Source organism: Budorcas taxicolor, chromosome 17 (genome assembly GCF_023091745.1).
Source record: "Budorcas taxicolor isolate Tak-1 chromosome 17, Takin1.1, whole genome shotgun sequence".
Lineage (NCBI taxonomy): Eukaryota > Metazoa > Chordata > Mammalia > Artiodactyla > Bovidae > Budorcas > Budorcas taxicolor.
In genome coordinates, this window is record NC_068926.1 from 12,271,641 (window position 1) to 12,289,354 (window position 17,714).

Genomic DNA, 17,714 nt, shown 5'->3' on the forward strand with positions numbered 1-17,714 from the left:
CGGACTTCCCAGGTGCCACTAGTGGTAAAGAACCCGCCTGCCAATCCAGGAGGTGTCAAAGATGCTGGTTCAGTCCCTGGCTTGGGAAGATCCCCTGGAGGAGGGCCTGGCCATTCACTGCAGTATTCTTGCCTGGAGAATCCCACGCACAGAGGAGCCTGGCTATACTTGTAAGCCTTCTTCTGATTGGTTTGTGATGAGGTAAGAGGGAGTCCACATCATCACCTTTCTGGTTTCAACTGGTCTGGGGTCTGGATGCTTATAGAAAGCACACAATTAACTTGTCCCACCTGGTGAGGGGTTTAATATCCATAGAACAGCTCGAAGGTATTGTTATGTGTATCTTTTGAGGGAGAACAAGGACCTTGCCCCAGTGCAGCACTACTGTTTCTTTCTTTCTTTTTTTTAAAATTAATTTTTATGAAGGATAATTGCTTTATAATTTTGGGTTGGTTTCTGCCATCTATCAACACAAATCAGTCATAGGTACACACACGTGCCTACCCTCTTAAACCTCCCTCCCAATTTGTTCCTCACTTGTCTCCTCCTTTCCCTCATTAGCAACTGTTTGAACCTGCCCTGGGAAGTCAGGGAAGTGGAGGTTGAATGAAGCCAATCTCCTGTAATCAATAAATGGGGGACAGGGCTTCCGTGGTGCCCCAGTGGTTGGGAATCCGCCTGCCAATGCAGACAACACAGTTCAATCCCAGGACTGGGAAGATCCCACGTGCTGTGAGGCAGCTAAGCCCGTGTGCCACAGCTAGTGAAGCCCGAACAACGAGAGCCCATGCTCTGCAGCAAAAGAAGCCGTTGCAGTGAGAAGTCCATGCATCACAACTAGAGAGTGGCCTCCACTGGTTGCAACCAAAAAAAAAAAGAAGGAAAAGCAATGGGGTATACAGAAAGGCTTATGTGCCCGGGAGCCCTGTAGGGTACTGCTCAGTGTCAGTTTCACCTTCAGTTTTAAATACCTGATGTCGCTGGAAGATGGTGACATACCCAAATACGGTCAGTGTCAAACAAACTTTTTTAGGTAAGCACTTATGGAAGAAACATGTGAATTTTTCCAACCAGAAAAGAATGGTTGGACCAGGCAAGTCTCACTATTCACCTTATGGGAGTATGTCTGCCTACCTCAATATACCTCCTCACACTGGTTTTCCTCTATGCTATTTTAAGTTGTCCTACTTCTACTTTTTTCCCTCAGCCATTGAGTGTCTGCTGAATCCTTTTTCTTTTGTTTCCTTGATGTCTTGTTGATTTCCTTTCCTTTGTATTTTTTCCACATTCCAGAAAGGAACAAAAGTTATGTCATGATATCTTCTGACTACCCAAGGACATAAGATTCTAGATGCCAGTACTAGGTTGAATTGATACCATCTTTGGCTTCTGGTCTTTATATTGTCAGGAAAGTGTTGCAGGCAAATTTGCCAGTAAGCCCTGATAATAATTTTCCACTCATGCCCTGGCAAAGAATCTACCTGCAATTTGGGAGACCTGGGTTTTGTCCCTGAGTTAGGAAGATCCCCTGATGGGAATGGCAACCGAGTCCAGCCAGTATCCTTGCCTGGAGAATCCCATGGACAGAGGAGCCTGGCGGGCTACAGTTCATGGGGTCACAAAGAATCAAACACAACTGAGAGACTAACATGCCCTAGTAAAGCTGGTATGCTGTATGCAAAAGTAGACCTGGAGAGTTATCTTAGGGTGTCTGCGTGTATACTTAGTTGCTAAGTCATGTCCCACTCTTTGCGACCTGATGGAGTATAGCCCTCCAGGCTCCTCTGTCCGTAGAATTTTCCAGGCAAGAATGTTGGAGTGGGTGGCCATTTCCTACTCCAGGGGATCTTCCTAACCCAAGGATTGAATGCATGTTTCTTGCATCTCCTGCATAGGAAGGAAGATTCCTTACCACTGAGCCACCTGGGAAGCCCTATCTTAGGATAGGAGGGACTTAAAAGTCAAACAGGGAGATTAAAAACTTTAACTTTTTCTTATCTAAGGTCATACAGTATGAGGAGGGAGAGGGAAGCAAATTTTTTCTTTTACAGGGACAAACCTCTGAAACAGGCCAGATAATAAATATTTTTGGCTTTGCTGGGTACGATCATACTACTGAACTTTGTAGTAAAAACAGCCAGGTAATACCAACAAACAGGCAGAGCTGTGGCTAAATTTCAATAGGTTTTATTTATAAGCCCAGTATTTATTTACCAAAAAAAAAAAGGGTGCTTTGGGTTGCCCACTCCTGGTATAAGAGAAATACTAGGTTAGTAATTTGGAGATGTGAATTCAAGAGCTCTGCTTTGATAAACTGAACAGATTAGGAAATGTTATCAGACTTCCCTGGTGGCTCAGATGGTAAAGAATTTTCCTGCCATGCAGGAGACCTGGGTTTGATCCCTGAGTCAGAAAGATCCCCTGGAGATGGGAATGGCAACTCACTCCAGTATTCTTGCCTGGAGAATTCCAGGGACAGAGGATCCTGGCTGGCTATAGTCTGTGGTCTTGCAAAGAATCAGATATATTTGACTGTGTAATACTTTCCCTTGGTCTATTCAATCCTCTGTTTCTAGAAAGCACAATCGCTGCAGCCCTCCCCGTAGAAGAATAAAGTGACACTTTCCTCGGAGAACGGTAGTGGCACCTGTTTTCTTCCTCAGTGTTTGAGTTTCCATACCAGTACCTAGGGTCACCTAAGAGTTCATGAGTCAGCCTCAGGAATACTACTAGGAGATGCGGTGTATTCAAAAATAATATTTATAGATGTTTGACCTGTGTGGCTTTAAGGTCTTTAGATACAGCTTCTTGCCACCAAGGTCACCCTTTTTCTTCCTCCAAATCCAACACATTGGATTTACCAAGACAGGTAGGCCAATCACAGCAGCAAACTCCAGTCTTAGTTTCCTACTTAATAATATATTTCTTTTCTGCAAATCTGCTGAGGAAGAAAGGTTATATGAGGTACTGTCAGCCACGCTGGCCAGGTAGCAAGAGAGACTTCAAGGTACAACAAAGCACATGGGTTCTGAAGATACATGAAGGTCACTGGGATAAATGTTTTCCAAGGACTTGGCGTAGAGAACAGCTGTGAAAAAACCACCAGGACCACAGGTGCATTTAAGGAGCATACAGGTAGTTGCAGATGAATATTCAGAAATCCTTCATTATCTCAAATGTGGCATGCAATGTTTTAGAAGGACTGAGGAACTAGATCAGAACAGATGAACAGAAGCAAGTGATGAAAAGCAGTATTTTATTTGGCACTGATAACCTCACAAAAATCATGTAGAAAAATAAAACCAAAACAAGAAAATCTGTCACCAGTGATTCAGTTTCTACCAGATGTAAGCTCAAGAAAGACTGTATGAATGGAAAACAATCAATTAAGCAATAGCATTTTTTTTTTCTTTGGCTGCGCCGGCTGTGGGTCTTTAGTTTCCCCACCAGGGATTGAACTGGTGCCCTCCGCAGTGAGAGCATGGAGTCCTAACCACTGGACTGCCATGGAATTCCCAGGAATTCATTTTTTGATCACTCATTAGATCAAGAGATGACGGCTTTCTTTTCAAGTTTTCAAAAATGCATGGCATATTAATTAAGATTAAGCTTGCTTATGTTGAGCGAAAAAATACACACAACCTAAAAGTTGAAAGCTACGCTTTATCCCGGAGAAGGCAATGGCACCCCACTCCAGTACTCTTGCCCTAACCCTAACCCATGGGTGGAGGAGTCTGGTAGGCTGCAGTCCATGGGGTCGCTAAGAGTTGGACACGACTGAGCGACTTCACTTTCACTTTCATGCACTGGAGAAGGAAATGGCAACCCACTCCAGTGTTCTTGCCTGGAGAATCCCAGGGACGGGGGAGCCTGGTGGGCTGCCGTCTCTGGGGTCGCACAGAGTCGGACACGACTGAAGTGACTTAGCAGCAGCAGCAGCAGCAGCGCTTTATCTGGCAGAAATTTTTAGGACCTAAGCTCAGGAGGCAGCATCTAAAGTAACCCTGAGAGTAGGAGGAGCAGTGCTCGAGGAGGTGGGTTGCGGGGAGAAGCCAGGTTATAAAGAAGTTTTGTAAAAAAGGGCAGGTGGTCTGAACCTCAAAAGTATTTTTTTGTGAGTTAAAGAAAACCAGATATCCCAAGTTAAAGAATTTAGCGCTTTTCTGTGTAGGGAAGTTGCAAAGGTCCAGACTCAGTGAAATCATTCCTTTGATATACATCTCAGCTATCTGGGGCCAGTATCCTGTTTTCCCTTTCTGAGTTCCTCAGGGCTTATCAGAGGTAGTGGCTCCAGGCTGATGGCTGCTAGACAGCAAGTATACTCCTTGTCCCTGAGTTCCCTCAGGGCTCACTGGCTCCCATTGGAGAGCTGCAATTGCTGATGACTGTGATATCTTTGTTTCCTAGTATGGCAGGAAATATTCCATTTCTCAGTTGTAAGCAATAGAAAGCTCACTAAAACAGTAATGACGAAGATAGAAGTCTGTTTTTCCAGTACAGACATACAGTCTGGAAGTAGGCGGTCTAAAAAAGCTATGGCAGCTGCAGGAAGCCCCAGTCTTGCTGCTCAGCCAGTCTTTAAGCCTTTCCATCTCCACTGCCACCATCAAGAAGAGTAGAAAGAAGTGACTATCCTCTTCCTAGAAGAATCATCCTAGAAATCAGGTGCTTCCAACTGCCTTCTATTCCTGGAACTTAGTCACATACCTATATACTAGCTGCAAAGGAGGCTGTAATCTTTTATTTGGTGGTCCTGTGCCTACGAGAATTGGGAGTTTTGCCACTAAGAATGGATCCAACCACCCATTCCATAATAATTCCACAGATTTTATATTAAGCAATGAAGTCTATGAAAACTGCAGCTTTGGAGAGTTCCATGAACCCAGTGAAGAGCACATAGGTCTCCACATCACAGAGCCTTAGATCTCGGAATTTCTTTTACTTAGTATTTATGTATTTTTGGCTGGGCTGGGCCTTTGTTGCTGCACATGGGCTTTCTCTCTGTGGTGAGTGGGGGCTTCTCATTACACTGGCTTCTCTTGCTCTGGAGCACGGGCTCCAGGGTACAAGGGCTTGGTAGCTGTCGCACCTGGGCTTAGTTGCCCTGAGGCATGTGGAATCTTCTCGGACCTGTTATCAAACCCTTATCTTCTGCACTGGCAGGCAGGCTCAACCACTGCACCACCAGAGAAGTCCTTGAATTTCTTTTAGATCTTTGCTCTTTTTTAATTGGACTTATAATTCCAGTTGATGTCCCATCTTAGAAGATGTGCAGAGATAAAGCTATGTGTAATTTTCTAGGAGGAGAAAAAACTGCCCTCTGGAGAATTTTAATATGTTTGGCATTTCTCTCAGGAATATGAAGTGGACAACCACTCTATAAATGATCTATTCACCTGCCCTCCAGGAATGCAGGCAGCTATCTTTCCCCTGGAAACCAATATTTTTTAAAAGTTACATGGTACTTATATATTTTTTTCTGATAATACGGTAAAGTTATATATTTATTTTAAGCAACAAAATCCATACTATTATTCATATTACGTTCCACACACACATGCTTCTGAATTTTCCCTTTTTATCTCAGTCCTTCTTTGGTAAAGGTGCCAAGTTTTGTCTTTGTTTTCAGCATAGCTAGTTTTTCCAACTGCTTCTATGATATTGCTATTCAGAGTGTTGAGTTTCTTTCTTTTATGCTATCTATCCTTCATCATTTATTAATGACACAAATTACGTGATGAGTTGTCAACATGAGCATTTTTCCATATTTACAGGTATGAGAACTGCATTGATGTGGATTTGTCGTCTAACAGCATGAAATGATCCCCCTTTCGGCTGCATTTCCTTCCATTATTTACTGTTCCTCCCAACTGCTTATCATCCACTGCTGTTGACTCTCCTCTCTGTCCTTAATTTCCTGAGATGGATTTCCACTTCAGAGACTGAGAAACTATTAGGTGGAGAGTTTCCACAAACCACCAGAGCAGAAGGTCTTCTGCAAAGAGACACATCTGCCCACTATGGATTCAAGAAAGACAGAGGCATTTTGTCCTCACCTGACGAACCCAGCACCTATAATATGAAGAGGGCAGAAATGCGTTTGAATTGAGGGAATCTACAAGCACAATCTCATTAACACAAAGACAATAGGAGCTAAGAGCCTAAATTCCCATGCCTTGAAAATGGAAGTGGTTATACTTCTGGTCTGATGTAAAACACGACCTCCTATATTTGAGTTGCAATTTTGATAATTGTTTTAGTCTGTGAGTTGTTCTAAGGAAAGCCAAAAGCAAAGAAGAAAATAATGCTCTTATCTCCATAAAGCATTTTAGCAATAGTCAGAGAAGTGGACTACCAGATATTTATTTGGAAATTAGCTAGTTAGCTATGATATATTTTCAAATTATGCATGTATTGGTGGTTTTCTGCTGTAATTGGCAAGGCCACTATATATCTTTATCTTTGCTATATTTAGAATACTGTACAGGAGACTAAGGCACCATTTCCTTTCATGGGAACATTTTGGAGCTAAACAATATTCACTAGTGTAAAAGTATTTTCTGATCAAACCAATTGCTCTCATATATACGTTTGTTGGAATATTACATGATATGTTGAAGATTATGTTATTATGGATTTGTTTTCATTCAATTTGTAATTACTTCCAATGTTTAAAAGAATACAAATGACTTAACTTCTCAAAAGAAAAATATAAAATAATATTACCACACCCTATATACTTTTCACCAATTATTCATCAGTGGTAAATTACACGGATTGATTACTGAACTGAGCACTATCAACTAAATTGTTACTGTGCATTGCCAGGTACCCTTTTATTAAATTTTTATTGTATAGGATACATAAAGCCAGAATTGAGTGGGGTCATATTTCTGGAGAGGGTGAGATTTCTGGATGGTAGCTCAAATGCTAAAGAATCTTCCTGCAATGCTGGAGACCCAGGTTCAATCCCTGGGTCAGGAAGATCCCCTGGAAAGGGGCATGGCAACCCACTCCAGTATTCTTGCCTGGAGAATCCCATGGACAGAGGAGCCTGGCGGGCTACGTCCATGGGGTCACAAAGAATTGGACATGACTGGGTGACAAACACACACACACTTGCCTCACAGTCCCTTATTTAAAGGCTTTTTTTCTGTTCACGCTGTCTCTCTGGGGAATCTTATCCAATCGTATGGCTTTCCAAGACGCCTATGGCTCCATTTTTGTCTCTCTCTAGCCTTGATCGCCCGCTGTGAACTGCTTTAGTCACCTGCCTGATCTCCACCTAATTTCTTTCCTGTTTCTTATTTTTTTGGGTGTGCTGTACAGCTTGTGAAATTTTAGTTCCCCTACCAGGGATTCAATCGCAGGCCCTGGCAGAGAAAGTGCCAAGTCCTAACCACTAGACTGCCAGGAGAGTCCCTCCACTTGAATCTCTAACAAGCCCTCTTCAAGCTATCTCAAAATAAATTTTGATTTTCTTCACTAAATCTGCTCTTCCCTATCTTTTTCATCTTCGTAAATTGATACCAACATTCACCCAAATAGTGTGTGTGTGTGTATTAGTTGCATGAGATGCAAGAAATGTGGGTTTGATCTCTGGGTGGGGAAGATCCCCTGGAGGAAGGCATGGCAACCCACTCCAGTACTCTTGCCTGGAGAATCCCTTGGACAGAGGAGCCTGGCGGGCTACTGGGCTACTCTGGTGTTGCAAAGAGTCAGACATGACTTAGGGACTTAACAACAAAAACAAAACATTTCCTATAGCTTCCCTCCACACTTAAATAAAATCTAAACTTTATTACCTGGTCTACAAATACCTCCATGATCTGGATGCTGGGGCCCCCGCCTCCTCTGGCTCCCCAGCAGAGTGAATTACAGTCCTTTGGCCTTCCTTCCTTTAACATGCTGTAGTAGGCAGAATAATGGCCCCTGAAGACGACAACATTCTAATCCCCAGAACCTGTGACTATGTTACTGTGATTAAGTTAAGAATTAAATCAAGATAGGAACATTACCCCGGATTAGCTGGGTGTGCCCATTGGAATCAGAAGGGTCTCTGTAAGTAAAAGGAGGAGGGAGTGCCAGAATGATTGATCATGAGCAAGACTGGATGGACCACTGTGGACTCTGAAGATGAAGGGAACCTAAAGCCAAGGAATGCAGGCAACCCTTAGAAACAGGAAGAGGAAATACATTCTCTAGAAACCCAGAAAAGAATGCAGACCTGTGGACATACTGATTTTAGCCCAGTGAGAACCATTTTGGACTTCTGAATCCCTAAACTAGGAGGTGCTAAATTTATGTTGTTTTAAGCCACTGAGTTAATTCGTCACAGCAGCAATAGGACACTAATATACATGTCGAGATCCTTCCCACCTTAGGGCCTTTACAAAGGTTGTTCACCAGTTGCTGCTTCTGCCTTAAGTGCTCATCTCCTAAATACAGGCATTCTGAACATCCCCCTATCATTTGGGTCTGTTTAAACTGCACCCTTTCATAAAGGCCTCCCCCAAACACTCAAAGTAGCTTCCTTGTTACTCTCTCTTACTGGTTGGACCTGTTATGTTATAATCATGGCACTTCTGTTACTTTTCTATGTCATTGGAACACACAAGGAAAGCTGAAACCTTGTCTCTCACTTTTCCTTGTAACAACCCATATCTAGAATAATGCCTAGCACAAAGTAGAAGCCCAAAAAACATTTTTTTGGAAGAAATGAATGAGTATTTTTTTCCGTGCAAAGCAATGGACATACACTATACCACTGAATCTTTTTAACAGCCTGATGGGATAGGTTCCTATTACCATTTTATTAGACATAAAGTCCATGAGAACAATGTAAGGTGGACTCCTATTAGGATGTTAGCTGCTCAGTGGTGTCCAACTCTTTGCAACCCCATAGACTGTAGCCTGCCAGGCTCTTCTGTCCGTCCATGGAATTCTCTGCAAGAACACTTGAGTGGGTTGCCTTTTCCTTCTCCAGGGGATGACAAATGTCTTTACAGGAGCCATACAGAAGAGCAGCCAGCAATGTGAAAATAGATGCAGAGACTGGAGTGCTGTGGCCGTAAGCCAAGGAAGCCAAGTAATGCCAACAACCAACAGTGGCTATAAGAGACACGGAGGGATTTTCTCCTCATAAGCTCCAAAGGAAGTGGACCTTGGCAACACCCTGATTTTGGACTTCTGGCTTCCATTTTGAGGTATATGTTACAGTATCCATAGGCATCTGATGCAGAATTCAGTGCTTTCTGTTCTTCCCCTTTAAGTAACCACTACAACTAAAAATCATTTCCAGTTGAGTTTGATTCTGCCGTAAACAAATCAGAGAGTTCCTAGTAAATGAGAACACAGCATTTTCCTGATTTATTTATTGGGGTGCATAAGCGAAGGAGCTGATGTTCCTGCAGGGTCTATGGGTAGGAAGTCCATTCATGAAACTATCAATGTCACTGTTTATCAGAAAACACTTAAAGGGAGAAATGGGGACGGAGAGAATCTAGCACGTGGGGCAATGGAAGGCAGGGGACGAGGACCCCTCCGCTCCCCCAACTCGGTCGCTCACCACGTTTTCCTTGGCGAAGCTGACCCTTTTCCCACAGTTGCCCTGATGATGGTTGGGCAAGGTCTGGGGTCAAGCAAAAGCGTGCACTCTTCAGACAAGCCAGCTCAAACCCCCACTCTGACCCTCGTCAGCTTGGTTGAGAGGTAGGGAGAGAGCTCGAGATCGGGTCTCCGGCAGGGGGGCTGAACCTCCAAAGTCCCCACTCCCGGGCTGGTGGTGGGGAAGGGGGTTGGGGCTGAGTGCCCTTCCGGGGGCGACCGACCTGGGGATCTGGCAAGCCCTCCCGGGACGCGTCGGTCCTCTGTCTGTGGGCATCTGCTCGGTGCCCAATCCTCAACCCATTTCTCGAGGTTAAAGCTTCCCCGCTGCGGGGGCGCAGCTTTCCCGAGGCGGCTGACGAGCTCGGCCAACTCCTGAAGCGCCGGGAGCTCGGAGACACAGCTCTCCCTTCCCCCCGCGTACACGTCAACGCCGGCGTCGAGGAAGCGTCGTAATGTCTCGAAGAGGCTCGCCACCCACAACCCTGCAGCCCGCCCCTCCAGCTGCCGACAGAGAAATCCCTGACCCAAGAGCACCCTGACCCTTCCCGTAGGCTCAAGGCGAATCAAAAGAGAATCTTTCCGCAGAAGTACTCCGAGAGGGCGGGCTGCTGTGCCTACAGGGAGGGTTTGTTGGAGCCCTTAATAGAACAAGTAGGCTGTGGCGCCTCACGTCTCTCCCCGTCCCTGTCATTTTTAAGGTTCCTCAAGTCTCGACTGCGGCGAGTTTGTCAGCCCTACCCGACAGCCAGCTTTCCTGCCCTAATAGCCAGCGCCGGCCGGTTTCGCCCAAACGTTCGCTTTTGAGCGTTTGCACTTGGGAGGCGCGGCTAGAGCCGTGGTTTCGTGTGTGCTTCTATTAGGGGTCATCCGGTAGTGATGGCGGCGCTCAGTGAGACTTTCCTGTCACTGGATACTACTACTCCCAGCCCTCCTCAAAGCCGCCGGAGCAACCCCCTGGTCTTTAATTTACAAGTAGCAATTTGACTTGCTCTGCTGCATGTCAGGTGGGAGCTTGGAAAGTGTGGAGAAGCCCCGGGGATTAAGCGATCGCAGTTTAAAAAGAAAAAAAGCCAAGCAAATAAACAAAACCCACCCACCCTAACAAACATGAGGCTGCTGGAGAGAATGAGGAAAGAATGGTTCATGATTGGAATAGTACTGGCGATCGCGGGAGCAAAGCTGGAGCCGTCCATAGGGGTGAATGGGGGTAAGTGCTCCACCTCTGCGTGCTCCGCCGCGGTTCCCACTTCAGAACTAATTTTCGAGTCTTGGGCAGGAGGGGGAGACAGGAATTAGGGAGTGTCTGCCTCTCTTAGGGACACTGACCAGCCCGTGGTGTCTTTTGGCCTTTTAGCTGATTTTTCAATTTGCCAGCCCCAGAGAGGATTTATAATTAGGAAGGAGGCAAGGGAATTTGAACGCAGGTTGCCTTTGCCGCGGACAATCAATGAGAATCCTTAGTGTCAAGCAGTGAGGTTACCGAGAATGAAACTTATCCCTCCTGCCTTCAAAGTAGCATCACATCCCTAGGGACGCTAGGTTGCCAGGAGTTCCTTATCTGTCTCGGAGTGAACACCATTACCTTGTCCGTTTCCGACACTCCCCTCCCCCACGTTAAAAAAAGGAAAGGCGGGCCGGCGGCGGGGGGAGAAAAAGGGACCCTTTTTTCTCTTTCCTCTTCCAACTCCGATTTGGTGGCCCACATGTTGGAGGGTGGTGTTTTTCTGCAGTTGCTGCCGCTCCACAAACTCCCAAGCCGACTGACACGTTGCACTCACTGCTTCCGTGTACGGCCGGCGCAGTTGCTACACTTAGCAGTTTCACAGATACGGGCTGTGTTAGATCCTATGTGCTGTGTATTTTGGCAAGGAAATGTAGGCGGGCTTAAAAATCACACCCAGATCTCTGAATAGTGGAATCCTTGTCCTGTGTGGATGGGCTTTGGTGGAAATGACTGGAAATAGCATTAGCCTTTCCTGTCCCACCACCCCTCCTCCCACCCTTAGACAAGCATGTCCCACTTTTCATAAATGTTAATTGAATTTCTTTAGTTCATTGTCTGCTTGACCTTGTTTGGCAGTTTTCATGCTTATTGACAGGTTTTACACACCAGCCATACAGGGACAGATAAGGACGAAGTGAGCACACAATCTTCATGCCAGTGCGAACACTCAGGAGGCTATTTGAAGTTATTTGTACCTTTTTGTTCAAACATGATGAAAGTGAATGGAATGATCTCTCAGGAGAACAGAGGTTCCTTCTACCCTCTGCCCTCAATACCTCCATTTAGAGGTAGCTTCAGAAAACATTTAAAAGAACAAAGACAGTGGAGATTAAAACTTTTTCTTTTATGTTCTTTCCTTCTCTGTTCAACTTAGTCCGCAATGTGGAGGGTGTATAGCTGTGAGAGTAAAGCTGTTGGGCTGGTTATCCAGCTGAAGATACCAGTTTCTACTTTGACATAGTTTCTCTGTGAGCTTTCGGGAAATTTGTGAAGGCTAGTATTCAGGTTCTGTCCAATCAGTTCCCTTGTCCCTGCAGCTTGCTGGGTATTAAGAATGTTAGAGAGTATCTTTGTGGTGCCCTCTGATGTACATTTCACTAGCTTCACTTGCAGACTTTGTAGCTTACAGTGTTAGGTCTCTGATTTGCTGAGTGTTAAGGTGAAGTTACAGGTAATGTGTGATCCTCTACGTTGAGACTGCAGAGACTAGGTTTGGTCAAATTCTTTTTTCTCTTACATTCCTGGGCTGCTCAGTGGGAAGGAGTGTTGTGGAGTGCTGAATCATTTCCCCAGGGCTTCCCCCCCGCAGTGACAGGTGTGAGATGCATTCTTGCTTGTTCCCTCAGATTCTACTTAGTGAAGTTTTGGGGGTTATTGTATTTTAGAAATATTATTTCCCATTTTCACTAGTCCCTATGCCATTAATCTAGAGTTTGTTTAATTATAAAAGAGGAGACTATTAAGAGCTGAAAGGGAACTTTAAATCCTTTTAAGCCAACATGTTTCTTTTACAGCTGAAGGTATTGAGACCTGAGGTCAGGTGACTCACCCTAGGTCAAGTTAGCTAGCTCAGGGAAGAGGAAGGACTGGGAACCGGGACTTCCGTTATATCATACCAGTTGCAACATCCATACATTCTTGGCAATAAATCCATTCTTGGCAATAAATCATTAAAAATGAATAACCATTATAAAGAAAGGCTCTCTGTAATAAAGATGTTTTCCATACCCTGATTTTTATAGCCCAAAAGAAGCTGAGCAGATTCAGCTAATATTAGACAACTGTGTACTCATGTGATTTTTTTTTTGAGAGAGAGATATCCAAGTGTAAAAGTTACTGTTTCTAAAAAAAAAAAAAAAAATGTTAAATGTTTGGGATTTGTTATACAGGCCCTCAGGATAAGTTCTTAATAGTTCAATTGACCTTCCCACCTGTAAAACTTCTTCAATAAAAGCAAACTTCCAAATAACACTTTGACTCCATTAGTTAAAACAACAAAAATCTAGGACCCGGGAGAGGAATGGTGGCTGAAAGTGTTCTGGCCTCTTGTGCTGTACAGAATGATCTAAAGCACCTCTTTTTGCTGGTCACTTGTAGTCTGAAGTTTCATTTTTGGGTCTGTACACTGGAATTCATATACATTTTTAATGCACTCACATTGACTGAGAAATTTTCAGTTGAACAGTTTTCTGTTCTCTTCAGCAGGAAGTTTTGATTGTTTTCAACTTGTTAAGAGGTTCTTCTCATCTTTACCTGGATCAATACCTTAATGACCTTAATCTGTTTTGAAGTGTAAGACTTCTACACTTAAAGTATCACATCTTTGCTGTGACCTCCCTTTAAAAGCAATCTATATAACCAATGGGTGAGTTAGGTATGGCTGGAAATTTACAGAGGTGGGAACGCTAAAGTGAGAGAAGCTGAATGACTTTCCATATGGGAAAAAGTGGAACAGATACTAGCATAGATCATTTAATTCTTACTTTTCTGTTCTTTTTACTCAGTTACATTTCATGTTTAAATATATTAAAAAGTTGAAAGTGAAGAGCCAGGAGAGATGTGAATGTGCAGATTTTCAGGTGTAGATATTCTGCTGCATTTCAGCCCAGGGGCACCCTGAGCTCTACCCATCTTGGAGTTTACCAGAGTTCAACACTGTGCTATTCATTCCAGGAAAGAAAGGCTTACTTCTTTGGAAGTATAGAGTAAGCTTCTTATTTCTACTTGCATCTATAACTGGAATTATTGCTATTAATAAGACATACCTTCTATAAAAGAAATTGCTTCATTTTTCCTTTAAGAAAACATAACCAGAAATATGCTCCTGCATAAACTTAAGAACATTAGCATGAACACCTTAGATGAAGTTTAGGAATGAAATTTACTTGATGATAGTAGGTTTTAGGAAATAATGGTTTGTTGCATTCTTAAGCATTCCAAATAATTTTCTATCTCCCCACCCTCATTCTCATATTTTAAAAATATGAGTTTGAAGTCCCAAAGTTGCTCTGTTTTTTATGGTCAGTTTTTCTTTTGATGTTGCCACCCCATCCCGTTTTCACTGCTAAACCTCTCTTTTTTTTTTTTGCTTTCGTTTAAGGAAAAGTTTGAATTTACATTTCTCCTTTGCTCTTTCTAGCAAAGATCTGAACCTGGTTATATTCACAACTTGGAAGATATAATCATGGCCTTGGAGAGAAGCCAAATATCATTCCACAGCATAGTTTCAACTCTCACCACTGTGCAGATATTTACCAGCTTTTAATTTCAGCCCTGCCAGCTTCTAGTTCCTCATTCACGCAGTGGACGATCCATTAGCAGCTGTCTCAAAGGGGCTTTAGGTTTCTCCAAATTAGAATTGATTCCCCCTTCCCCTTTAAATGGTACATTGTCAGTGGACCTGGAATAGCCTCACCAGGTTCTTTCATGGATTAGAGTTATTTAGATCTGCATCTAATAAAAAAAAACAAAAAACAGTACACATTGTTTTTAGGATTTAAAACATTCAAAGTGAAGGTTCATTCCGCTGAATTGTGCCCATTAGTTAATAGTTACGATGTTTATCTATATATGTGTGTGTGTGTCTGGAGTGTGGGAAGAGTTAGATTCTTAAAAGATTCAGTTGTTGGCTAACTAAAGTAAGCTTTAGCTGCCCAAAAGAAACGTGCAGTCCAAGTCATTTCATGTGCTTGCTGTGGAGATGCATCTTTGGACACATCGCCTAGCTGTCGCTTGCAAACATACTGCTAACTCCGTGTGTGTGTGTGTTAGTTACTCAGTCGTGTGACTCTTCGCGATTCTATGGACTGTGTAGCCCGCCAGGCTCCTCTGTCTATGGAATTCTCGAGGCAAGAATGCTGGAGTGCGTTGCCATTCCCTTCTCCAGGATCTTCCTGACCCAGGGATCAAACCTGGATCTCCCATATTGCAGGCAGATTCTTTACCGTCTGAGCCACCAGGGAAGCCCATACTGCTAACTCTAACCCATCATATACAGAACATTAGGGTCACCACTGTGGACAGAAGCGCAGCTGAGAAGAACAGATCTCAAAAAATACTTGGGACTGGAGGAAAAGAAAAATGATATGAGTTTTTTAAAAAGCAAACAAACAGGATATTAAAAATTCCTGGAAGGCATTTACTTCCAAAATGAACCCGATTCCTTGACTTTCAAATCTGCTCCTGAATCACCTTTCCTCAGCTTTGATGAAATATTATTCCAAAGTGTGAGTGGCTGAGACCGATTCACTCACAAGTATGGTAGAAAAAAAAATGTACTTTTTTGAACCGCTTTCACTGCACTGAAGTGTAATTCCTCTTTACCTACCTTCTCCCTTTGCTCCTTTTTTCTCAGATCACAGCAAAATTATTTGTGTGAATGCCAGGTGTCTAAAATAATGTATCACAGTGCTGAAGGAGATCTTTGTTTCTTTTTTTCACTGATGTACTGCTGCTGCTGCTAAGTCACTTCAGTCGTGTCTGACTCTGTGCGACCCCAGAGATGGCAGCCCACCAGGCTCCCCCGTCCCTGGGATTCTCCAGGCAAGAACACTCGAGTGGGTTGCCATTTCCTTCTCCAATGCATGAAAGTGAAAAGTGAAAGTGAAGTCTCTCAGTTGTGTCCGACTCTTAGCAACCCCATGGACTGCAGCCTACCAGGCTCCTCCGTCCATGGGATTTGCCAGGCAAGAGTACTGGAGTGGGGTGCCATTGCCTTCTCCAAAAATGTAACACTGTAGCAGCTCAAAAAAGGTTTGTGGACTGAACTTCCTTGGTGATCCAGTGGCGAAGACTCTGAGCTCCCAGTGCAGGGAGCCTGGATTCCATTTCTGATCAGGGAACTAAGACCCACGTGCTGCAACTAAGACCTGGGGCAGCCAAACAAATAAATAAATAAATATTTTTGTAAAATGTTGTTGGCTGACTGACTGGTGATTTTTCCTGAGTTTGGCCTTTTTCATTGAGCAGTGCCTATAGGAATGGTGGAAGGTGGCAGGCAGCGGAGGAGCCACGATTTTGGTCCTGTTGTTCGGCTCGGCAGGAGTGTATTCATTCCCCAGTGCTGCCACGACCAATTTCCTCAGACTGGGTGGCTTAAAACAAGAGAAATGTTTTTTGTTTTTTTTTCAGAATTCAGACATCAAAATGTGATCATGGCTGTCCTCCCACCGAATGCTCTAGGGAGGAGCTCTTCCTTGCTTCTTCTGGCTTGTGGTGGTTACCAGATGTCCTTGTTACCTTGCCTCAGTCTTCACAAGGCCATCTTCCCTCTGATTGTGACCATATCCAGAGTTGCCTCCACTTACCAGAATACCAGTCACTGGATTACAGCTCGCCCCAATCCAATTAGACCACTTATTAATAACCTGATTACATCTGTGAAGACCCGATTTCCAAATTAGCTTCATAGGTTCTAGTAGACATGAATTTTGGAGGGACACTGTTCAACCTACTGCAAGAGGGCTGTATAAAATGTCAAATATGAGGTGATCTCAGATTTGAAAATGTTGGTCTGTGCTAGGGTTTCTCAACCCTGGCACTACTGATGTTTTTAAAAAATTTTGCTAATATTTATTTGGATTTATTTCATTAGTTTTCAATATAAGAAATAATGAAGTACAGATACATTTGAACTCCCCTTTCTTTTTTTATTGGAGTATACTTGTTTTACAATGTTGTGTTAGTTTCTACTGTTATTGACATTTTTGGATACGATAATTCTGATACGTTTGATTTTGGATATGATAATTCATATCATTGGATATGATAATTCTGAAAAACATTCTCCAGGATGTTTAGGAGAATTCCTGGTCTCTATGAGATGTCAGTAATGCACCCTACCCCCTGAGTTATAACAACCCTCAAAAATGTTTCAGAACATTGCCAAACGTCCATGGGTGACAAAATTCCCGCAGCTGGAGAGCCACTGTTATGCGGGTATGAAATGGCTCTTTCTCAGAGTTGCAGTGTTGTCCTTTGGTTAGTGCATTAGGTCTTCAAGTCAGTTGTGTGTGTTGTTGTTGTGTAGTCGCTATGTCATGTCCAACTCTTCTGCAACCCCATGGACTGTAGCCTGCCAGGCTCCACTATCCATGGGATTTCCAGGCAGGAACACTGGAGTGGGTTGCCATTTCCTTCTCCAGGGGATCTTCTTGACCTAAGGATCAAACTTGTGTCTCCTGCTTTGGCAGCTGGATTTTTTACCTCTGAGCCACCAGGGAAGCCCCCAATTGTGTATAAGCTATATAAATAAATAAATAAATATTAGGGTCGTCCCTGTTATACACATAGTATTAACACCTCTAGGGTGGTGCCAGCTTGTCTCTAGAGAAGATTTTCCAGAGGTGAAAGATCAGTCCTATCTGGTTCACCACAGGATTCCTAGGGCCTGGCAAAATTTAATCTTAGCAATCTTAATAATATATTGTTAAGTACTGTGCTACTCGGGCTTCCCAGGTGGCTCAGACGGTAAAGAACTCGCCTGCATGCAGGAGACCTGGGTTCGATCCCTGGGTTGGGAAGATCCCCTGGAGGCGGGCATGGCAACTCACTCCAGTATTCTTGCCCGGAGAATCCCATGGAAAGAGGAGCCTGGCAGGGC

General features: G+C 43.8%; 1 protein-coding gene across 1 annotated transcript in view; it reads left to right on the forward strand.

Annotated features, from left to right (window-relative positions):
* Nucleotides 1-10,545: 10,545 nt before the first annotated feature.
* The window catches only part of SLC10A7 (solute carrier family 10 member 7), a 303,023-nt gene continuing 295,854 nt past the window's right edge, over nt 10,546-17,714 (forward strand). The window contains exon 1 of the mRNA XM_052654844.1: nt 10,546-10,816. Within this exon, the coding sequence (XP_052510804.1) occupies nt 10,717-10,816 (100 nt within the window). The 5' untranslated portion in view covers nt 10,546-10,716. The remainder of the gene's footprint in view (nt 10,817-17,714) is intronic.